At 40.9% G+C, this 26,540-nt stretch overlaps 1 protein-coding gene across 3 annotated transcripts in view; it reads right to left on the bottom strand.

The window, feature by feature from the left end:
- Positions 1–26,540, bottom strand: part of mecr (mitochondrial trans-2-enoyl-CoA reductase) — a 69,932-nt gene that overhangs the window by 34,154 nt on the left and 9,238 nt on the right. For all 3 annotated transcript variants that reach the window (XM_072548060.1, XM_072548059.1, XM_072548061.1), the window contains exons 2-4: positions 16,128–16,225; positions 9,150–9,281; positions 2,944–3,087 (exon numbers count right to left, since the gene is read on the bottom strand). In XM_072548060.1, the coding sequence (XP_072404161.1) occupies positions 2,944–3,087; positions 9,150–9,281; positions 16,128–16,225 (374 nt within the window). The remainder of the gene's footprint in view (positions 1–2,943; positions 3,088–9,149; positions 9,282–16,127; positions 16,226–26,540) is intronic.

Here is a 26,540-nt window from a genome sequence, read left to right on the forward strand (position 1 = left end):
CTCCACTCCCACCCCAACTTCACCATCAAACCGGCAGACAAGGGAGGTGTGGTGGTAGTTTGGCGCACCGATCTTTATATTGCTGAGGCTAAACGCCAGCTCGCGGACACCTCCCCCTACTGCCCCCTTGACCATGACCATGACCCCACCTCCCACCACCAAGCCATCATCTCCCAGACCATCCATAATCTCATCACCTCAGGGGGTCTCCCATCCACCACCTCCAACCTCAGTCCCACAACCCTGCACCGCCCGTTTCTACCTCCTGCCCAAACTCCACATACCTGACTGCCTCGGCCAACCCATTGTCTCGGCCTGCTCCTGCCCCTCCAAACTCATTTCTGCATACCTTGACACGGTCCTGTCACCCTTAGTCCAAGAACTCCCCACCTACATTCGGGACATCACCCATGCCCTCTTCCTCCTCCATGATTTTCGCTTCCCCAGCCCCCAATGCCTTATCTTCACCATGGACATCCAGTCCCTATACACTTCCATCCCCCATCATGAAGGCCTCAAAGCCCTCTGCTTCTTCCTTTCCCACTGAACCAACTAGTACCCTTCCACTGACACCCTCCTGCGACTGACTGAACTGGTCCTCACTCTGAACAACTTCTCTTTCCAATCCTCCCACTTCCTCCAAACAAAGGAGTAGTCATGGGCACCCGCATGGGCCCCAGCTATGCCTGCCTCTTCGTAGGATATGTGGAACAGTCCATCTTCCGCAGCTACACTGGCACCACCGCCCATCTTTTCCTCTGCTACATCGATGACTGTATCAGCGCTACCTCGTGCTCCCACGAGAAGGTTGAACAGTTCATCCACTTTACTAACACTTTCCACCCCGACCTCAAAATTTACCTGGACCGTCCCTGACTCCTCCCTCCCCTTCCTAGACCTCTCCACTTCTATCTTGGATGACCGAATCAACACGGACGTTTACTATAAACCGACTGACTCCCACAGCTACCGAGATTACACCAGCTCCCACCCTGCCACCTGTAAAAACGCCATCCCATATTTCCAATTCCTTCGCCTCCGCCGCATCTGCTCCCAGGAGGACCAATTCCAATACCGAACAACCCAGATGGCCTCCTTCTTCAAAGACTGCAATTTCCCCTCAGATGTGGTTGACAATGCTCTCCACCGCATCTCCTCCACTCCCGCTCCTCGGCCTTTGAACCCCGCCCCTCCAATCGCCACCAGGACAGAACCCCCCCAACTGGTCCTCACCTACCACCCCACCAACCTCCAGATACATCGTATCATCCTTTGTCAATTCCGCCACCTCCAAACAGACCCCACCGCCAAGGATATATTTCCCTCCCCTCCCCTATCAGCGTTCTGGAAAGAACGCTCCCTCCGCGACTCCCTCATCAGATCCACACCCCCCACCAACCCATCCTCCACTCCCGGCACCTTCCCCTGCAACCACAAGAAATGCAAAACTTGCGCCCACACCGCCCTCCAAGGCCCCAAGGGATCCTTCCATATCTGTCAGAAATTCACCTGCACCTCCACACACATCATTTACTACATCCGCTGCACCTGATGTGGCCTCCTATACATTGGGGAGACAGGCCGCCTACTTGCAGAACGTTTCAGAGAACACCTCTGGGACACTCACACCAACCAACCCAACCGCCCCATGGCTGAACACTAACTCCCCCTCCCACTCTGCCAAGGACATGCAGGTCCTTGGCCTCCTCCATCGCTAGACCATGGCAACACGATGCCTGGAAAAAAAGCGCCTCATCTTCTGCCTGGGAACCCTCCCACCACAAGTGATGAATGCAGATTTCTCCAGCTTTCTCATTTCCCCTCCCCCACCTTTTCTCAGTCCTAACCCTCGGACTCAGCACCACCTTCTTGACCTGCTTCTTCCCGAGCTCTCCGCCCCCACCCCCTCTCCGGCCTATCACCCTCACCTTAACCTCCTTCCACTTATCGTATTCCCAACACCCCTCCCCCAAGTCCCTCCTCCCTACCTTTTATCTTAGCCTGCTTGGCACATCCTCCTCATTCCTGAAGGGCTTATGCCCGAAACATTGATTCTCCTGCTCCTTTGATGCTGCCTGACCTGCTGTGCTTTTCCAGCAACACATTTTTAAGCTCTGATCTCCAGCATCTGCAGTCCTCACTTTGTCCTGGAATTCACACAATGAATAATAGGGCCCTGGGGAGTGCTGCTGAAGAGGGGACCTAGGGGTGCAAGTTCATAGTTCCTTGAAAGTGGTGTCGCAGATCGACAGGGTGGTGAAGGCAGCATGGGCAAGCGGTCTTTATTGGTTAAAATATTGAGCTTCGGAGCTGGGTTATCATGCTGTAGCTGTACAACATTGATGAGGCAGCTTTTAGAATACTGCACACAATTCTGGTTGCCCTGCTATAGACAGGATGTTGTTAAACTGGAAAGGATACAGAAGAAATTTACGAGGATGATGAAGAGATTGGAGGGTCTGACTTATAAAGAGAAGCTGTATAGGATGGGACTTGTTTTTATGGAGCATTGGAAGCAGAGTGGTGACCTTATAGAGTCACAAGGGGAATAGATAAGGTGAATAACCAAGGTCTTTTTCCAAAGGTAGGGGAGTCCAGAACTAGCGAGTATAGGTTGAAGGTGAGAGGGGAAAGATTTAAAAGTGACCTGCAGGGCAACTTTTTCATGTCTGGAATGAACTGGCAGGGGAACCAGTGGAGGTGGGTACAATTACAACATTTGAAAGACATGTGAATAGGTGCAAGTTTAGGGAAGGTTTAAAGGGATATGGGTCAAACGTAGACAAAGAGGACTACTTCAGGTTAGGGTAACCAGTCAGCATGGATGAGTTGGACAAAAAGGGTCTGGATCTATGCTATATGACTATCTACATGCTAGAATTGCAAAAATAAGTTCAATTCTCAAAATGTATTGATTATTTTGAATTGAATAGGAATACATACCAGGCTTCAGTGTCTCAAAGTCATACAACATTCTATAGGCAGTACATGTGTTGACACCCAAGGTAGCAGCACACAGAAGGGGCAGGTTATTTGGAACTTTACTAAAACGATTCATATTGTCCACTGTTTCTGTTCTCCAGGTTCCTGTAAAAAAAATAACACTTTGAAGTAGAGAGTCTAAAATTCAATTGCCCAAGTTTCAAAATGAATTGATAGTTTAAGTAATGAAAATGTTTAGTAAATTATTGAAATAAAACTACAGGATATACATCTCTTAAAACAGCATTTATGTGGTTAAGTATATTAAAAAGACTGCTCATTGCTATTTAGAACAAAATATTTGTTTATACATAGTATACTAAAGATAAATTGACTAATGGAACAATCTATTTTAAAAGGAAGCTAGACAAGCACGAGGGTGAAATAAATAGTTAAAAGGTCTCTTACTTACCAATAAAAATAAAGCACAACTGAAAGCAACCACAGAAAGAGGGAGCAATATAAAAAGGTGGTGGTGGCAAAGTGGAATTGTCACAGGATGAGTAATCCAGAGATCTAGACTAACTCCTTTGGGTATAGGAGTTTGAAATTCACCATAACAGATAGTGGAATTTCAATCAATGAAAATTTGAAATTAAAAGCTACACTAATAGTGGAACCACTGTTGATTATTGTGAAAACCTATTTGCACCACTAATAGTCTGGCCTACAAGAGACTCCAAATCTACAGCAATGTGGTTGACTCTTAAATGCCCTATGGAATGGTCCTAGCAAACCAGTCAGTTCAAGTGGCAATCAGGGATGGGCAATAAATGACAATCCACATCCCAAATTAAAAAAAAACAGGATTTCTTCAGGTTTAAAGTGAGCTTTCAATCAGAACAGAGAAGCCACTCCACAGCTGGTAGAGATCTGATCAGTTTTTTTCTATATCTTGTTACAGCGGTTTGATTATCGCAGAATCAGGTTGGCACTGTGGGTGTGAATATTACTTGCCACGAGTTAGCCCAAGCCTGGAAGTTGCCAGGTCTTGCTTCATTTTAGCATAGAATGTTTCAGTACGTGAAGAGTCACAAATTAGGTGACCATTCAATGTCACTATTGGTAATCAGTTAAATTCAGAAGCTGGAATCTTCATCAGACAGAAAGTCGCTAATGAAGTAGCTGCAGATTGGTGGGCCTAGGTCATGACCCTGAGGAATTCCTGCAGTGATGCCGGTGACTGAGATGATTGACCTCCAACAACCACAACAGTCTTTCTTTGGGCTCAGTATGACTTCAAATCAGTGGACCAATTTCCCCAATTCCGACTGAGTTCAGGTTTGCTATGATGTCTTGATATTATACACAGTCAAATTCTTCCTTTTTGTTAAGGGCTATCACTCTTACTTCATTTCTGGAGGTCAGCTCTTTTGTCCAAGGCATTAATGAGATCAAGAGCTGAGTAGCTCTGGCAGAACTCAAAATGATCATAGTTAAGAAGATTATGGCTGAGAAAGCCCTGCTGGATTGCACTATCCACAATTTCTTCCATTATAATGGTAACCATCAAACGAGCTTTTCATTTCATGTTATTGTGTTTAACAAAATGAAATGCCACCAGCTGCATTGGGGACTTGCAAGTTCAAGCGGTTGTAATGCAAACATGCAAAAACATAAGAACAAATAAAGAGATTATGTTGCTGGCAAGGGTTCAAATACAGTTACAAAACAAGGGTCCAAAAAGATGGTCCAACATTAAGTGCTTTCTAAAAAAAAATCATGAAAAATGAGGTAACTATTTACAAAGTACACAGGCATCTGCAACACAAGAGTAGGGGGCATATTTTAAAGAGAGGAGAGAGATTTAAAACAAAAAAAAAAGAGACTCGAGGGGCATTTTTTTGTTTAAAAACTTAGAGGGTGGATTGTGTCTGAAATGAATTCCCTGAGGAAATGGTGGGTGAGGGCACATTTACAACATTTAAACTACACTTAGATAAGTACATGAATAGGAAAGGTTTGGAGGAATATGGACCAGGAGCAGGTAGGTGGGACTAGTTTAGCTTGGGATTATGTTCAGTATGGATGGAAGAGTCTATTTCTGTGCTGTACAATTAGTCCAGAGCATTAGTCGAGGAACATTACGTGTATGCCACTGCAATATTCACAGACACAAGAACACAAACTTTAAAAAGGTTGTCAATGCATTAAAGGTGGAAACTGGAGCTGGTGACAGAAGAAACACTATCAGTGGATAGTTGCCGTGGAAACTGATTCAGTGATGTGAAAAGTAGGTCAAAGTGTGCCTTGTTCAGGGAGATTGGGCATTATAAATGTCATAGAGATGTACAGCATGGAAACAGACCCTTCCATCCAACCCGTCCATGCCGACCAGATATCCCAACCCAATCTAGTCTCACCTGCCAGCACCCGGCCCATATCCCTCCAAACCCTTCCTAGTCATATACCCATCCAAAAGCCTCTTAAATGTTGCAATTGTACCAGCCTCACCACATCCTCTGGCAGCTCATTCCATACACGTACCACCCTCTGCGTGAAAACGTTGCCCCTTAGGTCTCTTTTATATCTTTCCCCTCTCACCTTAAACCTATGCCCTCTAGTTCTGGACTCCCTCACCCCAGGGAAAAGACTTTGTCTATTTATCCTATCCATGCCCCTCTTAATTTTGTAAACCTCCATAAGGTCACCCCTCAGCCTCCGACGCTCCAGGGAAAACAGCCCCAGCCTGTTCAACCTCTCCCTGTAGTTCAGATCCTCCAACCCTGGCAACATCCTTGTAAATCTTTTCTGAACCCTTTCAGGTTTCACAACATCTTTCTGAGAGGAAGGAGACCAGAATTGCACGTAATATCCTAACAGTGGCCTAACCAATGTCCTGTACAGCTGCAACATGACCTCCCAATTCCTGTACTCAATACTCTGACCAATAAAGAAAAGCATACCAAACGCCTTCTTCACTATCCTATCTACCTGCGACTCCACATTCAAGGAGCTATGGACCTGCACTCCAAGGTCTCTTTGTTCAGCAACACTCCCTCGGACCTTACCATTAAGTGTATAAATCCTGCTAAGTATTGCTTTCCCAAAATGCAGCACCTCGCATTTATCTGAATTAAACTCCATCTGCCACTTCTCAGTCCATTGGCCTATCTGGTCCAGATCCTGTTGTAATCTGAGGTAACCCTCTTCACTGTCCACTATACCTCCAATTTTGGTGTCATCTGCAAACTTACTAACTGTACCTCTTATGCTCGCATCCAAATCATTTATGTAAATGACAAAAAGTAGAGGACCCAGCACCGATCCTTGTGGCACTCCACTGGTCACAGGCCTCCAGTCTGAAAGACAACCACCCTCTGTCTTCTACCTTTGAGCCAGTTCTGTATCCAAATGGCTAGTTCTCCCTGTATTCCATGAGATCTAACCTTGCTAATCAGTCTCCTATGGGGAACCTTGTTGAACGCCTTACTGAAGTCCATACAGATCACATCTACTGCTCTGCCCTCATCAACCTCTTTTGTTACTTCTTCAAAAAACTCAATCAAGTTTGTGAGACATGATTTCCTATGCACAAGGCCATGTTGACTATCCCGAAATCAGTCCTTGCCTTTCCAAATACATGTACATCCTGTCCCTCAGGATTCCCTCCAACAACTTGCCCATCACTGAGGTCAGGCTCACTGGTCTATAGTTCTCTGGCTTGTCCTTACCACTCTTCTTAAACAGTGAAACCATGTTTACCAACCTCCAGTCTTCCAGCACCTCACCTGTGACTATCGATGATACAAATATCTCAGCAAGAGGCCCAGCAATCACTTCTCTAGCTTCCCACAGAGTTCTTGGGTACACCTGATCAAGTCCTGGGGATATATCTACTTTTAACCATTTCAAGACATCCAGCACTTCCTCCTCTGTAATCTGGACATTTTGAAAGATGTCACCATCTATTTCCCTACAGTCTATATCTTCCATATCCTTTTCCACAGTAAAAACTGATGCAAAATATTCATTTCGTATCTCCCCCATTTTCTGTGGCTCCACACAAAGGCCACCTTGCTGACCTTTGAGGGGCCCTATTCTCTCCCTAGTTACCCTTTTTTACCTGAATATATTTGTAAAACACCTTTGGATTCTCCTTAATTCCATTTGCCAAAGCTATGTCCCCATTTTGCCCTCCTGATTTCCCTCTTAAGTATACTCCTACTTTCTTTATACTCTTCTACGGATTCTCTCAATCTATCCTGTCCGTACCTGACATATGATTCCTTCTTTTTCTTAACCAAACCCTCAATTTCTTTAGTCATCCAGCATTCCCTATACCTACCAGCCTTCCCTTTCACCCTGACAGGAATATACTTTCTCTGGATTCTCGTTATCTCATTTCTGAAGGCTTCCCATTTTCCAGCTGTCCCTTTACCTGCGAACATCTGCCTCCAATCAGCTTTCAAAAGTTCTTGCCTAATATCATCAAAATTGGCCTTTCTCCAATTTAGAACTTCAACTTTTAGATCGGGTCTATCCTTTTCCATCATTATTTTAAAACGAATAGAATTACGGTCACTGGCCCCAAAGTGTTCCCCCACTGACACCTCAGTCAGCTGCCCTGCCTTATTTCCCGGAGACCCTTTATAATTTATATCATTTAGAATAAGTATAGAATTCTAATGGAATTGGTCAACAAAGCATAAGGTCACCGTGGCAATAAACCAGTAGCATATGGGTGTTGGTTTGTTTTTGCGAAGGGCTTTAAAATGAACTGTCATGATTTTAAACCAGTATGTGTCTTCTCAAGTGTTGACTTGCACAGAGGAGGGATTAACACCTCGGAGACAGAAAACATTCTGACACTGTTTAGCAGAATTTGGATAAGCCAGTTAGATTTAAAGAAATCTGACTCATTTTGAGAAGCAACATACAAAACGCAGTTGGGAGTAATACAGGCCTCCAATGCAATTAAGGTTCACCATTAGGAAGAGTTATCCGTATACAGGGACTTGCTTATCATTAATAAAATTTCCTTGAGACCTTTTAAATTTCAATTATTGAAAAAGGCAGGCTCCTTCAAGAAGTCAATGAAACTGTAAAACCAATAGGAACATTTCTGATACCAATGATCAATCCTGTAACTGGTTCCGGTGTATTCACACACATTGGAACATAACTTCTCGAATATTCAATTTCCTTCACGTTGTATGGTGAAAGCTGATATACACATCACACCATGATGGTGCTTTATATGCCTTGCAAAAACGCAATATCAGGTGAAATTATTTGGGTTTTTGATAAAAAAAAAGATCCATGTTGACTCAGTAATTATACCAGATACTGTGCAAGAAGACAATAATATTGTAGAAAACAAGTTATCAATTTTTTGTTTGTTGGAATGTGCTGGTGATTTAAGCGTACAGTCCATTTAATTTTCTTTGTGGCTCATTTGTAAAATTTCAGACTGCTGCATGGCCTTCCAGCTGCTAAAACAATTAAAATGCTATAATTGGTCTCATAATTCCAATGGAGGATGGAAATAAAACTCAGCAGTATATGGTCTACCTTTTTTATAACAATTAATCCTTCACGTGAATTTACTTCTTTTGAATTCAGTTTATTAAAATCCAAAACAAATCCATTACTCTGATGAAGCAATCACACAATACTGGAGAAACTCGGCTTGTCTAACAGCATCTGTGGAGAGTGAAAAACAGTTAACATTTTGAGTCCTGTATGACTCTTCTTCAGAAGTGAATGAAGAAATCATTTGCATATAGACGGCTTTGTTAAATGTCAAATGTTAATTCTATTTCTCTCTCCACAGATGCTGCCAGACCAGAGTTTATCCAGCATTCAGTGTTTGCCTCATATTTCCAGAAAGCAAAGTATTTTGCTTTTAATTTTTTAATAAAATTGCTTTGTTCAAACGCCTGCAGATTCTGCTTGCTTGCCCAAGCAGAAAAAGACTGAGTTACTAGGAAGCAATGTATACAAGCCAGACTGTTTTTTGAAAGTTACTACTTTGCATAGAAAACTATAGATACAATAATCATCTACCATATTTCATTAAATGTATTCATCAACTTTCAAATCACATACAGGAGATACAGTGATTTTACATCTATAGATTTCAAGAAACAAATTGTAGTGGCATACCATTTGACTCTATCCCTCATTTGCCACATCTTTGTAGTAAAACAAGTATAGAAACTTACCCAGCCCTGCATCAGATGGTATTACCCAGTCTCCTGGCTTCAGATTAGTTACTCTACTGCCTACTTCCAGAACTTGTCCTACTCCTTCATTTCCTCCAACTGCTGGAAGATTGGGGAGAATTGGATAGGTACCTGCAAAATAAAAAAACACTCATATAATACAAGGTATGAGTAGATTAGACTATATTCCCTACAGGATGGAAACAGGTCCTTCGGCCCAACAGGTCCACACCGACCCTCTGAAGAGCAACCTACCCAGACCCATTCCCCTATTTTACGCCCGACTAATGCACCTAATACTATGGGCAATTTGGCATGTCCAATACAGCCTAACCTGCACATCTTTGGATTGATGGAGGAAACCAGAGCACCTGGAGGAAACCCACACAGAGAACGTGCAAACTCCACACAGACAGACAGTCACTCGTGGCTGGAATCTAACCTGGGTCCCTGGCGCTGTGAGGCAGCAGTGCTAATCTTGACTGCACTCAACATTTTGTATTATTTTGTTAATTGCCCAGTTTGCTGGACTATATGACGAAGTACGAATAAGGGGGGCTGCTTGCTTTTCATGACTGAAGTTAGAGTCTTAAGCCACTTGCAAAAAAAAAAGTCTCTTTTAATTTTGGTTTTTATTTGCTTATTCAATGAAACCAACATTGTGGTTAAGTTACTTCATTAGAAATTCAGGGATTTGGATTAATGATTCAAAGATGAGTTCAAATCCCACTACCTAGGAAATTTAAATACAGATAATTAAATAATTCTGGAATTAAAAAGAATAATATCAGTATTACTTATCATTTAGATACCAGAATGTCATAAAATGTCATCTTGTTCACATATGTTCTTTAAAGGGAGAGAATCTGATGTCATCAGCCAGTCCAACATATATGTTACTCCAGACCAACCAACACTGCCCTCCGAAATGGCCTCAATTGTCAATAATGTGACACATCACGATCTTGTAATGAAAAATGAGGGTTATCAGCAATATCCACACACCATGAAGGAATTTAAAAAATGCAGTCCAAGAAATAAATTGATAAATCCAGAGCATTTTCCTTCCAAAAAAAAAGGTTCAAATCCAGTTCACACTGAGAAATAGCTTCCTCTCTAATGGCTGTTTAGCAGTTCTAGGACAGTCTCTCTACAAATTCAGATAGCAAAACAATTAGTCCTAACTTGGCCAAAGTGTTTTGACAGCACATGAGAACCATTGATGTGAAAATGAGATAGCCAGTTTTGACACAATTCAGGCCAGACTCGGAATGAAGCAAGTGTAATTTCCTGAAAGGTACCTGCCATTTCAACTTGCTAAACTAAAAGTGGTTCTTTTATGGATCCCCATGAGATTGCAGCTTCCAATGTGACTTCTGCCCAGCAGATTGCTGTATGAATTGCACACGTGGAATGTCTTTATATAGGAAGACCAAAAAGAGACATTTTTGTGGGGTGAAAGGAAGTTGTACTATAAATTCAAATTACTTTCAACATACCTCTGGAAAACTTAAAATATCAAAATGCTGACAAATTCAACAACCGCAACTAGCACAGTTATAACAGCCAGGAGAACAGCAATCTGCCAGAAAGTACTTTTAGGACAAATGTTATGAAGGTGTAGCAGTGTTCTATACCTTTAAGAAAGTTAAGCACGAGCAGAATGACCTGACAGCATCAAATGCTCTGAACAAGATACAATGTAACCTTTAGATCCAGCAGCAAGTGTAGCTGGTGGTCTGGAGACAAAAACAAATTTGAATTAGGCCAATCAGTTTAAATTATACCCCCCAAAAAAAACCCAAGCTCCAATCCAGTTTGAATTTGTATATTGACAATATTAAAAACCAACGACACAATCTTATGCTTTCAGGGTATACAAGCGAGAAAATGTGAACAGTTGGGAGGAGAACTGCCAAGTCACCAGCACGGATAGATTGCCCAAAAAATAACTCTCTTAAAAAGGTACCTTTATTGATCTGTGACCTGTGAAACAGAAATCCTTAAGAAGGAACTCTACAGAGGAAGAGAAAATTCGACAGCTGCCTGGTTTTGAAATTTGAATTTTGGTAAATCTTAATTGGGTTTTTATCAGGCTAGGAAAGTAAAAGATAGGTTTGAGGAAGGAGTTGTAAATAGTTGAGTTACTATTTCTCTAATATACTTTAAGAAATAAAGTTGTTAATATTTACTTCAAATAGTTCTTGGCCTTTCGAAGCTTCACAGATTATTGCACATGATAATTTTTTCTGTATTGCTAGTTTAAATTAAGCAGGGAGGTTTACCAGTGTCATAATACAAAATATAGCAAATTATTCTGAGCTGGAATCAGCGTGTTTCTGGTAACATCATAAAATGCGATTCTTTTGTGAAAATGAGTTGCAAATGCTGTCAGATTAAATGCATCAACTTTTGTAATTTGCTCTTGCTGGGTCATTAAAAACAAATTTTAAAAACGATTTGGTCAATTGGTAGTGTTTGAAACCACGTAGATTTGTTGACAATGAGATTCTTGATTGGGGTTGTTAACCTGGGCCAATAAGAGAGCCCTGGCTGACTAATACAAACAGGAGATTCACTGGCCACTTGGGTGTTTTTCCTATCTTCCTGGTGGTGGAAATTGAATAAAGATTTGTGCACTTTGTGTCTTTCACTGTGTCTCACACCTGCACACACGCACTATGGGTGCAGGGGATAAAAATAAGCACTACCGCACTTAGGTGGTAGTGTGGGGGTTAAGGGGAAAAAAAAAAACAAAAAAAAAAAAACAGGAGATTCACTGGCCACTTGGGTGTTTTTCATATCTTCCTGGTGGTGGAAATTGAATAAAGATTCGTGCACTTTGTGTCCTTCACTGTGTTTTACACCTGCACACACACACACACCATGGGTGCTGGGGAATAAAAATAAGCACTACCGCACTTAGGTGGTAGTGTGGGGGTTAAAGAAAAAATAACCTAAAAAAAAGAAAAAAAAATAAACAGGAGATTATTTGAATAAAGATTCGTGCACTTTGTAAAAAAAAACAGGATTCTCACCATGGGTGCTGGGGAAAAAATAAGCACTACCGCAGTTAGGCGGTAGTGTGGGGATAAGGGAAAAAAAAAGAAAAAAAAAGAAAAAAAAAGAAAAAAAATAGGACTACTTCAGGGAGAAATAAGTAAAGCTAGACTATAAAAAAAACCAAACAAACAGGAGATTCAGAATCTCCTCAGTTCAGGGACTGACTCCAAGCTGGCTGTGTCATAGCCAGTGTACTGTGCACATGTAAATAAAGGGTGACTTGGTGATGAGATACCAGTAGCTGTGCAGTTATTTCAATATCCAAACATCTTTCCTCTGACCCTCATTTCCTGGAAGTGCTGATTTAAAGTTAAAGTTAGAGGCTGCATAATCCTCTTAAATTTGAAATGATGCTTAGAATTTAGCTTAATAAATCATTTAAAAATACAGTCCAAAGTAATTTTGCTGAATCAGGTTAAGCTGAATGCAAGCAAGTGTATGTGGATCTGTTTCTCTAAATTATGTTAGAATAATTTTTTTTATTCTTTCAGAACATGTAGACATCACCGATACAGACAATATTTGTTGGCCACCACTAATTTCCGTTGAACTGGGGGATCAGTTGGAGCTGCAGTTACAGGCAATAAGGAATTTACAGGAGCTAGAATTTACAGGATGAATGGCAGTTGGAACAAAAAAAATACGACACAGATGGTCTGGTAGATTGGTTAACTCCATGAAAGTAGGAGGGATAGGCAGGTAGCGCAGCAGTCTCCTATGGCGGTGCCCATCTCAAATGAGTACTGTGGTCCAACTGCAGGGCATACGTTCTAGGACCTACTGCAGAAGCCTGAAACTGCGGACTGGAGCGAATCCATTTAATTAAATGGGAAACATACCTCTCTACCAACCTTCTGGCCTCTGGTTCTGGAACGTTCCCTGTAATATGTTCTGGCTACGATAAACCATGCATAACTGAAACCACGGAAAACAATTCCGCGGATACAGTGGTCGCCCTGCATGATGTTTTGGAAAGTGCAGCGGGAAATAGACTCCCAGGGGAACGTAACACAAACAGCCAAGTTTCTGGTACCGAGAATGGCTCTAAAGCAATGACGGGCACATCAGGTTCCAGGGGATCCATTGTGATAGGGGACTCTCTAGTCAGAGGCACAGACAGACACTTCTGCAGCCGACAGCAAAAAAATCAGAATGGTGTGTTGCCTCCTTGCTCAGGATCAACAGGGAGAGGGTGTAGAATGTTCTCAAAGGGAAGAGGAACCAGTAGAGGGTCACTGTACACATTGGAACTAACTACTTGGGAAGGGAAAAGGATGACATTCTGAAGGGAGAATATAGCAACTTAGGCAGGAATTTAAAAAGGAGGTCCACGAGGGTATTAAATATCTGGATTATTCCCGGTGCAATGAACTAGTAGGGTTAGGAATAAGAGGATAGAGCAGATGAACGGGTGGTTGAAGAGCTGGTGTAGAGGAGAAGGGTTCACATTTTTGGATCATTGTAATCTCTTGTGTGGTAGATCTGACCTGTACAAGAAAGACTGATCACACTTGAATTGGAAGGGGACTAATTCACTGGCAAGGAGATTTGCTAAAGCTGCTCAGGAGGATTTAAAACTAATAAGGTGGGGGGGGGTGGGAGGTGGGATTCAGGGAAATAGTGTGGCAAGAGTTCAATCCGAGACTGGTACAGTTGGGAAAAGAAGCGAATCAAACAGTCAGGGCAACCAGGAACAAAACAGAGAACAAGGTAGGAGTGATCAATTAAACTGCATTTATTTCAATGCAAAAGGCCTAACAGGGAAGGTGGATGAACTCAGGGCACGATTAGGACCATGGGAATGGGATATCATTGCAATTACAAATTCGTGGCTCAGATATGCACATGCCTGGCAGCTTAATATTCCAGAATATAAATGCTGTAGGAAGGTTAGAAAGGGAGAGCTAGAGAGGAGAGGGAGTAGTGTCTCTGATAAGGGATAGCATTACTCCTGTACTTAGGGAGGATATTCCTAGGAGTACATCCAGGGAAGTTATTTGGGTGGAACTGAGAAATAGGAAAGGGATGGTCCCCTTATTGGGATTGTATGATAGACTCAAATAGTCAGCGGGGAATTGAAAAACAAAATTGTAAGGAGATCTCCGTTATCTGTAAAAATAATAGGGTGATTTGGCAGAAACTTTTAACTTTCCAAACATAGACTGGGACTGCCACAGTGTTAAGGGTTTAGATGGAGAGGAATTTAAGTGTGTACAAGAAAATTTTCTGATTCCGTATGTGCATGTACCAACTTGTGCAAAACTTGACTTACTCCTGGGAAATAAGGCATTGCAGGTGACTGAGGTGTCAGTACAGGAGCACTTTGGGGCCAGTGACTATAATTCTATTAGTTTTATTACAGTGATTTAAAAGCATAGACTGGATATAAAAGTTGAAATTCTAAATTAGAGGGGGGACAATTTTGACAGTATCAGGCAAGAACTTTCAAAAGTTGATTGGGGGCAGATGTTCGCAGGCAAAGGGACAGCTGGAAAATAAGAAGCTTGCAAAAATAAAGATAACCAGAGTCCAGAGACAGTTTATTCCTGTTTGGGTGAAAGGCAAGCCTGGTCGGTGTAGGGAATGCCGGATGAATGGAGAAGTTGAAGTTTTGGTTAAGAAAAAGGAAACACATGTCAGGTAGAGACTGCAGAGATCAAGTGAATCCTTAGAAGAGTATAAAGGCAGCAGGAGTACACTTAAGAAGGAAATCAGGAGGGCAAAAAGGGTACATGAGATAGCGTTGGCAAATAGGATTAAGACGAATCCAAAGGGATTTTATAAATAGAAGGATAAAAGGCTAACTAGAGTGAGAACAGGGCTCCTGATAAGGATCTGAAACCTCAATACAGGCTGAGGTAACTAGTTGTCAGAACAGCCGCTTAACAGATGCTCATAATAACTTAGGCAGCAATAAAATGGTTTCTTGACGCAAATAATATGACAAAATGGCTTCTAGCCCGCAAATTGACAATTCTGCTAAAGCTGCATAAAATGGCTTTTAAGTTACTAACTGCTAATTCTGCTAGAACTGCATAAATGACTAACCACAGTCTACTACAATAGAGATTAGCAGACAATGGTCCCTTTATAGCATAGGAATAACTAGATCAGACATTATTGGTCATCCTAACTGACCTTCAGATGCATTTGCAATGGCTCGATTATTGAAATAAGGGTGGCCTGAGTGTTGGAAAACAAAGTTGGTTCCCAGGAAATATCACTGGACCAAGTAACTGTCAAACAAAGCAGTATCGTCTGTTGATTAGTAATTGTTTGAAAGAACTATGCGATCATGGCCTGTACCCTTCTTTAAGAAAAGCATAATAATGTCTTTGTTTGAAGTCATGTGTGCAGCTCCTCTGAGGAATACGGAAATGCTCAACTTGTGCGTTCCTGGATGCTCTGTACCTGGCTGAATGAAAAAATAAAGAATGAAGTCTAAAAGAACCAGATTGATTGTGAGTGCTTATTGACTGATCAGCTTGAAGTTTAACCCTTTGAGATTTGGTTTGGAACAGGATATCAGCCTGTGGAGTTATTTCAGCTTTAATTTTGAGCAACATGCCTTACTTGGAAACAGGTTAACACAAAATGGTAATGCAGGAATTCTGAAACAAAATCAGAAAAAGGCCAAACTGAACAAGAGTATTCATAACTGAAAAGATGGCTTAATGCTTGTAATTAGTGCTTTATTCCTTTTTCAGAGGATACTATGTTTCTAGCAATTCTGTTTAAGGTTCAGCAACAGCATTCTTTCTCAATTCTTTTAAATCCAGCTAAAGATAAGATAAATATAATTGCGATTTATTGAATGCAAAAAAAATGTATTTCGTTCTTCAGAATTATTTGTAATCAGAATTCATGTATGTGTTGTTGAAAACATTTAAGCTTAGAAACAATATACCACATTACCTTGAACCATGTTGATATCTGAGGGATTGATAGGTGCTGCTAACATTTGGGCCCTAACATCAGTATCACCAAGCTGAGGTGGTTTGAGAGTTTCAAGCCTGCAATAGAAAAACAGTGCACTTGACCGATTAAAAAAATATTGACCTGTGGACAAATCCCAATTCCAAATTGAATCAAACTATTTAACAAGCCAAAGATGAAAAGCACAATATAGGTTTTGAGCTTTTTTTCCTATGAAGGAACAAAGATTATAACCAAAAAGACCTAATCAATAGCCTGATTGACTTCCCTTAATTTTTGCTGAATACCTTACATAACCATTATATTTGTGAAACATGTATATTCAAATCATCTCAGGTGAAAGGGCCCCTTGACGGAATTAGTTTCTATGCATGGATTACCACTGCATGAACACCCATTACAGTATTAAGATTTCATAATGCACAAGACCTTCAGTCACAAAACGTTTCCCCAAAAGGAAGCAACAGATATCATGTATTATTTTGCCATGAAGTGGCTTTCTGCTATCAGTGGTGTGGTTAACAGCAAACTCACTGGTGCTTCCTGAAACTAGGCCAGGTTCATGGAAACCACGTAATGTCATAGTGGCTTACAACATAGAAAATTCTTGGAACAGCACAGTTGCTCAGTGGTTAGCACTGCTGCATTTTCCTGCTCCTTGGATGCTCCCTGAAGTGCTGTGCTTTTCCAGCACCATTAATCCAGAATCTGGTTTTCAGCATCTGCAGTCATTGTTTTTGCCTCAGCGCCAGTAGAGTCCAGAGATGAGAAGGCTAGGTAGATTAGAGTGATAGGGATAAGGTTGGGAGCTGGGTCTAGGTGGGATGCTCTTCAAAAAGGTCGATGTTGACTCATTGAGCTGAATGGCCTGCTTCCATGCTGTAGAAATTGAATGATTCTATGAATTTATGAAAAATGCCTTTCAGCACATCAAGTTTGCGCTAGTCAAAAAGAAGTACCTAATTATTCGATCAAAATTCAGAAGTTGCCATTCACATATATTCTTAAAGCAGAGCCCAGAGAGCCTTACTCTGCACTAAGTGCACTATAACTGAATTAAGAGTTCAAAAACAAAACCATGTCCATAACAGGAATTATTCCCACTATCGGCTTTCACACAATTGGGTTGCAAACAAGTACGACAATTATTGCATATTCCTTCAAATTAATGATATATTCTTATTTCATGAAATCATGAGCTTTCAATTTTTGCTTTCACTTCAAGTCTTACAGCTTGTTTGGTAATGTTAAGTTCTTTTTCTTGAGATTCTTACACACTTGATGCAACAGCAACACGCCAACTTCTGCAAACAACCACCAAATTTTATTAAGCAAATACAGTACAAACTTTGGAGAAACTCTTAACATTCTTTGCCATGCTTGCAAAGCGTGTCGAGGGGTCTCTCTGAACAAAGGAACAGTTCTTCCTTTATACAAAACATTTACATCTGAGTCAGTAATGCCCACAAGACAATCCCCAGCCACTCCCGACAGTGTAGTGGCCTGATCATCTCCAGAAACAATGTAATGTAAATCATCCCTTAATGGCCAGATCTGGCATGAACTGTATTTTTTTGTAACTGTACGGTGCGGTAAGAATTTCAATTGCAAATGTTCTAATTGATTTCTAAATAGCTGATGATGCAAATGCCTCTGAATGGTAAGAGGTGACAATATAAATTCCTTACATTCTACCTGTAGAACAGAGACATCCCATCCTACCCCCCCCCGGGGCATTCAATTTCTTGTGAGTCAGCAGAGCAAATTAACTCTTTAATATCTCAGGTACAGCACGAAAATCGAAACAAATAATTTTTGAAATTGTATATGGTAAATATACTGCAGTGAAGGCATTCTATGGAACAGCTTGGGCAAAGAAGCTTCACTCTACAGCTATTGGAGATGAACATTAACAACTCTACAGCTACTAGTGATACAGGTTACTAAATCCAGTAGGCAGCATAACTAGAAAAAGGTACACAGCTGAGTTGTTCAGGGCATTTCTGTTGGGTTTCCTGCTTTTTCTGACATTAATTATACAGCACACAACTTCAAAATTTATGGATGACAAAACAGGGAAGCATTGTGAACTGTGTACAGCTTGAACTTTAAGAGGATGTAGGCTGGTGGAACAAAGAGATAAGTGGCAGATGAAATTTAATGCAGACATGCATGATGTCATTCATTCGGATAACAGAACAAGGATAGGGAGCAAAGTGTACAATTCAATAAGGCATTCAGGAGTAGAGAAACCTGCAGATGAGTGTATAAATCTATGCAGGTGGCAGGACAGGTTGTTAAAGCAGATCATATAGAACACAAGATGCTGAACTTTATAAATAGGGCCATACAGCACAAAGGCAAATAGATTGTGATAAGCTTGAACAAAAAAAACTGGTTTGGGCTGAAAATATTCAGGTATTGAAATATGAAGGTATTGAACAGAGCATAGAGAAGTTTTATGAAAACCATTCCAGGGACTGAGAAGGTGTATTACTTGGTTAGATAGGAGAAGCTGGGGCTGCTCTTTGAGAGGAAGAGATTAAGTTGAGATTTGACACAGGCATTCAGAAACATGACGATTTGGACAGTATCGTCTCCTTGGCAGAAGGGTCAAGAATTGGACAATGCTGATTTAAGGCGATTGACGCAAGTATAACGAGGACATGTTTACAAAGTTTAAGATGTGGATTGTCTCTCGGAGACCAAGTTTCAATCTTGGTTTTCAAAGGGGAATTAGACAATTATCCGAAGAGCAAAAAAATTGCAAGGCTACATGGAAAGGAGAGAAATGGGAATAAGGGACTTGCAGTTTATTTGCAGATTCTGACAGGATAGAGCAAACAGTTCCCTTTTGTGTAGTGATGATTCTATGCTCATAAGGTTCTATAGTATGCAAGATACAAAATCAGAAGCACAATCAGAAGACCTTATCTAAATCTCAGGTATAAAATTATCAGAGAGGAATCTTGTTGTGCCGAAGTAATGTTCTTACCTCACACCCCGGAGGTGTGTCATGACATATCTGAGCAGGTTGATTAAAAATATTTAAAATGATTTATATACTAATTGATTTATTGTCATTTATATCAAAGGACAGTGAAAAACTTTGTTTACGAGCAGTACAGGCAGATCATCGCAAGAAAGGATGTACAGATTAAACAGACTTAAGACAGAGGCATACTGGTTATATCGTACAGGGTGTGGGCCAGGTGAGACCAACATAGCAAGATCAGCATTATTTCAGGATTAAGATTCCATTCATCCATTTAATAACAGGCGGGAGGAAGCTGCTCCTGAACTTGCTGGTACATGTGTTCAGGCTTCTGTATCTTCTGCTTGACGGAAGAGGTTGTAGGTGATCATTATCGGGGTGAGACGGGTCTTTGATGATGTTGGCAAGCTTTCCACAGCAGCGAGCCATGTAAATGGAGTTCATGGATGGAAGGTTGGCTTCTGTGATCGGTTAGACTGTGCACACCACCTTCAGTGGTTTCTTACGGTCCTAGGCAGAGCAGTTGCCATACCAGACAGTTATACACCCAGACAGTATGCTTTCAATGGTACATTGGTAGAAGTTGGTGAGGGTCCTTATGGACACCAAATTTCCTGAGCTGTGTGAGGAAGAGGCATTGTTGTGCCTTGGCAGTCGCATCTATGTGGGAAGTCCAGGACAGGTTGTCGGTTATTGCCATTCTGAGGAACTTGATGCTCTCCACCCTCTCAACCTCAGTTCTGATGATGTCGATGGGCGAGCATTCTCCTGTCTTTCTTTTAGAAACCCAGATTATGATTTCATAAAAAACAACAGTCTATTGTACTGCACAATAAACAATACAGCAGTGGTTAGTTTCTAAGTTTATTTCACCAAATTGCAACTTTCCCTCCTCTTGCTTTAATTATTAAATCAAAATTTTATAAAACAACATTCGGCTCCAAATGATTAACTCAAAGGAATATCAAACTTCGACATATTATTTATCTTACACCTGTACTACAGAATAATTATTTTGTGATATAATCAGAAGTTGAAACAACTAAGCAATCTGCATAGATCAGGATTTAAGAAAGATGATATTAAGAAGTACTCTAGATACTCATCAGAGAAAACGGATTCTCTTTAACAAGAAATCAAAAGAATTACGGGTGCTGGAAATCAAAAACAAAAACAGAAATTGCTGGAAAACCTTCAGGTCGGATAGCAACAGTGGAGAGAAATCAGTTAACGCTTTGGATCTGGTGACCTTTCTTCAGAACTGCAGGGAAAAAAAAACCATCAACACCACAGAGAATGCTGTCAGCTTTAATCACGGATGGACTGAACATGACTTCAGAACTGTAATTTCTGAAAGCAGAAGTAATCTATTTCTCAACATGTAATTTTCTTTAAAACGTCTGTGCATTCACAGTTCTTAAAAAAAATGTTAGCAATAAAAGTGGAATATTTTGAATTGCCATTCCAAAATGATCTCAACTCACTTTAAAAAGAAACTACCCTTTTTGCATGGGTTTAGCATTTTATTCATCCAAAAGATAAATTAGTGGCTCTCAAGAATTGATAGTATTATTAGATTCTTAGTTTTTTATGGTGCAATGCTGAATGATTTGGTGCTGCCACATTTAGAGACTGAAATGAAATTGCAGCAAACTTACTATTTGAGCTTTAATTAAAGACTCACTAATCACTGAATCAGCAAAATCAAATTGTTTTTGAAGAATTATTTGAAATTATTTGAGGCCCAGACGTAGAGATAAAATAATTTAAACATTTAAAGAAAAATAAAATTCATAGCAGCCTGATGGCAGTTGAAAGAGCTTTAAACTATTTGAGAGGAATTTTAAACTGAATAGGTGAATACAAGTATCTGAAACATCAGACATGCAATATTTGACATCTCATGTTTGCATAGTCATTCACATCAACAATCCACCTGTTAGAAATCATCACTCTCATCATCTGGATGATTAGTATTTCGTTATGCCTGGAAGTAAAGTTTTATAACTTTGTGATAAAGTACTACTGTTTTTTGATTGGATGGAATGGAGTTTTAAAAAAATTCATACCACTGTGTATATTTTGTAGGGTTGGAACACAAAGGCTGCCTTTTTGGGATGTCTTACTACATAATTCATCATTATATGTCATCTTTTATTATTGCAATATCATTTTAAACACATTAAACAAGAATTATTACTGCAGTGCACTTTGATGAATCAAGTGGGATAATCTCAAAATTATTTTATGTAGCCCTGGCTTCAGAATGAGTGCACTACAACCACTAACATTGCAAATCAAACTTTCATGGTGCAGTTATCATCCAACCAACTGGCAATTTATACAAAGCACAATCACAGAAATCAATGTTATCCTCACAGGCTGAAAAATCAGAAAATGTTTCAGCATATGTTTCATACTTTCAGAGAGAGAATCCACTTTATTAAAGCATTGAATAAAGAACTCAATAAATTTGGAAAGTGACCAGGACAGGAGTTGTAAAACAGAGTTCAACCAAGCATCACACGAATGAAGGCAAAATATACACAACTGTTTTCTAATGCTACACATTTAGGCCCTTTTGCAACTCTGCTGTATTTACCTCCAAAATCAGTCAAGTTTATATTGATTTGAACTAGAAAACTGATATACATTAAAAAATAGTAAACATGGTTGCAGCTTTGAACGATCATGAACAGTTCTTCAGACAATTGGGGAATTTTAATTTCAATATTTTTAAAAGGTGTTAAAAGAAATGATCAAAATGCCACTGATGTTTAAAATTAGTGCACGCGTTGCTTGGCTGTTCTAGTGGTAGAACAGAGAACATTAAACGTGTTGCTGTGAATTGGAATATTAAGTATACATTTTTCAGTTATCACATTGGTATGACTCAACTTAGCAATTTAAAAAAATTACCAACCAATTGAGGAATACTTTAAATCACTTTGAAATTTAGTTTATAACTCTGAACAATAAAGTGTGATTTTAAACCAAAAAATAAAATCAGGATTTCAGCACATAATGAAGCTTTACATATCAATGAAATACTCGAGGAGTTTTGGATTATTGCAGGCAAAGTTCCTCAGGAGAACTATTGAAATAATTTTCCACGTTTCAGTAATTTAAGTTCATACTAAACATTCCCTGCTACTTCCATAATTACATGTAACTGTTTCAAAATTATATGTACATAAATCAGTTTAGGATGGTTCTGACCAACATGGTGAATTGCTATATGAAAACTAAGTATATTGAACTCTGAAAGCTGTTCAAATTGAACTGCGGTAAAGAGAATTAATAAAAACACAATTCAGTCCAATAAACATTTTTTCCACTGAAAATAAGTAATACCAAAAATATCAAAATGAGTCAATGTTATATGACAATGAAATTGAACAATTCTTTTGTATGAAATCAGACTGAATTTTGTCTTGAGAGATGGCATCTTAATTTGAAAAATCATCTATGTCTCTGCAAGATGTCAGTTACGTTACAGATGCAAGTTTTGCAGACTGGCCAGAGGGTAAGAGGTTTATGGCACAGAAACAGGCCCTTTTGCCTAATTTGTCCATGCTGACCAGGTTTCCAAAACTGAACTGGTCCCATTTGCCTGGATGTGGTCCATATCCATCTAAACCTTTCTGGTCACAGAGTCACAGATGTACAGCATGGAAACCGACCCTTCGGTCCAACTCATCCATGCCGACCAGATATCCTAACCTAATATTGTCCCATTTACCAGCACTTGGCCCATATCCCTCTTAACCCTTCCTATTCATAAAACCCATCCAGATGCCTTTTAAATGCTGTTAATTGTACCAGCTTTCACCACTTCCTCTGGCAGCTCATTCCATACACGCACCACCGTGTGTGTGAAAAAGTGGCCCCTTAGGTCCCTTTTATATCTTTCCCCTCTCACCCTAAACCTATGCCCTCTAGTTCTGGACTCCACTACCCTAGGGAAAAGACCTTGTCTATTTACCCTATCCATGCCCCTGATGATTTTATAAACCTCGACAAAGGTCACACCCCAGCCGCCGATGCTCCAGGGAATACAGCTCTAGCCCACTCAGCCTCTCCCTGTAGCTCAAATCCTCCAATCCCAGCAACGTCCTTGTAAATCTTTTCTGAATCCTTTCAAGTTTCACACCCTTCTGATAGAGGGAAATCAGTATTGCACACACAATATTCCAAAAAGTGGCCTAACTGATGTCCTATACAGCTGCAACATGACCTCCCAACTCCTATATTCTATGTTCTGTCCAGTAAAGCAAAACATTAAAAAGCACCTTCTTCACTATCCTACCTACCAGAGACTCCACTTTCAAGGAACTATAAACCTGCACTCCTAGGTGTCTTTATTCAGAAACATTCCCCAGGACCTTACCATTAAGTGTATGAGTCCTGCTAAGATTTGCTTTCCCAAAATGCAGCCCCTCACATTTATCTAAATTAAACTCCATCTGCCAGTTCTGAGCCCATTGGCCCATCTGGTCAAGATTCCTGTGTACTCTGAGGTAATCTGCTTCATTGTCAACTACACCTCCAATTTTGGTGTCATTTGCAAACTTACTAACCATACCTATGTTCACATCGAAATCAGTTATACAAATGACGAAAAGTAGTGGACGTAGCACCGATCCTTGTGGCACACCACTGGTCACAGGCCTCAAGCAAACCTCCGCCACCACCCTGTCTTCCACCTTCAAGCCCGTTTTGTATCCAAATGGCTGGTTCTCACTGTAATCCATGAGATCTAATCTTGCTAACCAGTCTACCATGATGAACCTCATCAAACACCTTACTGAAGTCCACATAGATCACGTCCACCACTCTGCCCTCGTCAATCATCTTTGTTGTTTATTCAATAAAACTCAAGTAAGCTCTTGAGACATGATTTCTCATGCACAACACCTTGTTGACGATCCCTAAACAGTCCTTGCCTTTCTAAATGCATGAAAATTCTGTCCCTCGGGATTCCCTCCAACAACTTGCCCATCACTGATGTCAGACTCACGAGTCTACACAGTTCCCTGGCTTTTCCTTACCACCTTTCTTAAATAGTGGCACCACGTTCGTCAACCTCCAGTCTCATGTCACCTCACCCGTGACTATCGATGAAGCAAGTACTGTATCTCAGCAAGTGGCCAGCAATCACTTCCCTAGCTTCCCACAGAGTTCTAGGGTACACGCGATCAGCTCTTGGGAATTTGCCCACTTTTATAAAGTCATAGAATCATAGAGATGTACAGCATGGAAACAGACCCTTCGGTCCAACCCGTCCATGCCGACCAGATATCCCAACCCAGTCTAGTCCCACCTGCCAGCACACGGTCCATATCCCTCCAAACCCTTCCTATTCATATACCCATCCAAATGCCTCTTAAATGTTGCAATTGTACCAGCCTCCACCACATCCTCTGGCAGCTCATTCCATATACGTACCACCCTCTGCGTGAAAAAGTTGCCCCTTAGGTCTCTTTTATATCTTTCCCCTCTCACCTTAAGCCTATGCCCTCTAGTTCTGGACTCCCCAACACTTTGTCTATTTACCCTATCTATGCCCCTCATAATTTTGTAAACCTCTACAATGTCACCCCTCAGCCTCAGACACTCCAGGGAATACAGCCCCAGCCTGTTCAGCCTCTCCTTGTAGCTCAAATCCTCCAACCCTAGCAGCATCCTTGTAAATCTTTTCTGAACCCTTTCCAAGTTTCACAACATCTTTCTGATAAGAAGGAGACCAGAAGTGCACTCAATATTCCAACAGTGGCCTAACCTGTGTCCTGTACAGCCGCAACATGACCTCCCAACTCCTGTACTCAATACTCTGACCAATAAAGAAAAGCATACCAAACATCATCTTCACTATCCTGTCTACTTGCGACCCCACTTTCAAGGAGCTATGAACCTGCACTCCAAGGTCTCTTTGTTTAGCAACACTCTCTAGGATCTTGCCATTAAGTGTATAAGTCCTGCTAAGATTTGCTTTCCTAAAATGCAGCACCTCACATTTATCTGAATTAAACACCATCAGCCACTTCTCAGTCCATTGGCCTTATCTGGTCAAGATCCTGTTGTAATCTGAGGTAACCTTCTTCGCTGTCCACTACACCTCCAATTTTGGTGTAATCTGCAAATCTACTAACTGTACCTCTTCTGCTCGCATCCAAATCATTTATGTAAATGACAAAAAGTAGAGGGCCCAGCACCGATCCTTGTGGCACTCCACTGGTCACAGGCCTCCAGTCTGAAAGACAACACTCCACCACCACCCTCTGTCTTCTACCTTTGAGCCAGTTCTGTATCCAAATGGCTAGTTCTCCCTGTATTCCCTGAGATCTAACCTTGCTAAGTCTGCCATGGGGAACCTTGTCGGACACCTTACTCAAGTCCATATAGATCACATCTACCACTCTGCCCTCATCAATTCTCTTTGTTACTTCCTCAAAAAACTCAATCAAGTTTGTGAGACATGATTTCCTATGCACAAAGCCATGTTGGCTATCCCTAATCAGTCCTCGCCTTTCCAAATACATGTACGTCCTATCCCTCAGGATCCCTCCAACAACGTGCCCACCACCGACATCAGGCTCACTGGCCTATAGTTCCCTGGCTTGTCCTTACCACCATTCATAAACCGTGGCACTACGTTTGCCAACCTCTAGTCTTCCGGCACCTCACCTGTGACTATCGATGATACAAATATCTCAGCAAGAGGTCCAGCAATCACTTCCCTAGCTTCCCACAGGATTCTAGGGTACACCTGATCAGGTGCTGGGGAGTTATCCACTTTTATGCTGAGACATCTAGCACTTCCTCCTCTGTAATATGGACATTTTGCAAGATGTCACCACCTATTTCCCTATCCTTTTCCACAGTAAATACTGATGCAAAATATTCATTTAGTATCTCCCCATTTTCTGCAACTCCACACAAAGGCCGCCTTGCTGATCTTTGAGGGGCCCTATTCTCTCCCTAGTTACTCTTTTGTTCTTAATGTATTTGCAAAAACTCTTTGGATTCTCCTTAATTCTATTTGCCAAAGCTATCTCATGTCCCCTTTTTGGCTTCCTGATTTCCCTCTTATGTATAGTCCTACTTCTTTATACTCCAAGGATTCACTCGATCTATCCTGTCTATACCTGACATATACACCCTTCTTTTCCTTAACCAAACCCTCAATTTCTTTAGTCATCCAGCATTTCCTATACCTACCAGCCTTTCCTTTCACCCTAACAGGAGTATACTTTCTCTGGATTCTTGTTATCTCATTTCTGAAGGATTCCCACTTTCCAGCCGTCCCTTTACCTGCGAACATTTGCCTCCAATCAGCTTTCGAAAGTTCTTGCCTAATACGGTCAAAATTGGCCTTTCCCCAATTTAGAACGTCA

Source organism: Chiloscyllium punctatum, chromosome 27, assembly GCF_047496795.1.
Source record: "Chiloscyllium punctatum isolate Juve2018m chromosome 27, sChiPun1.3, whole genome shotgun sequence".
Classification (NCBI taxonomy): Eukaryota; Metazoa; Chordata; class Chondrichthyes; order Orectolobiformes; family Hemiscylliidae; genus Chiloscyllium; species Chiloscyllium punctatum.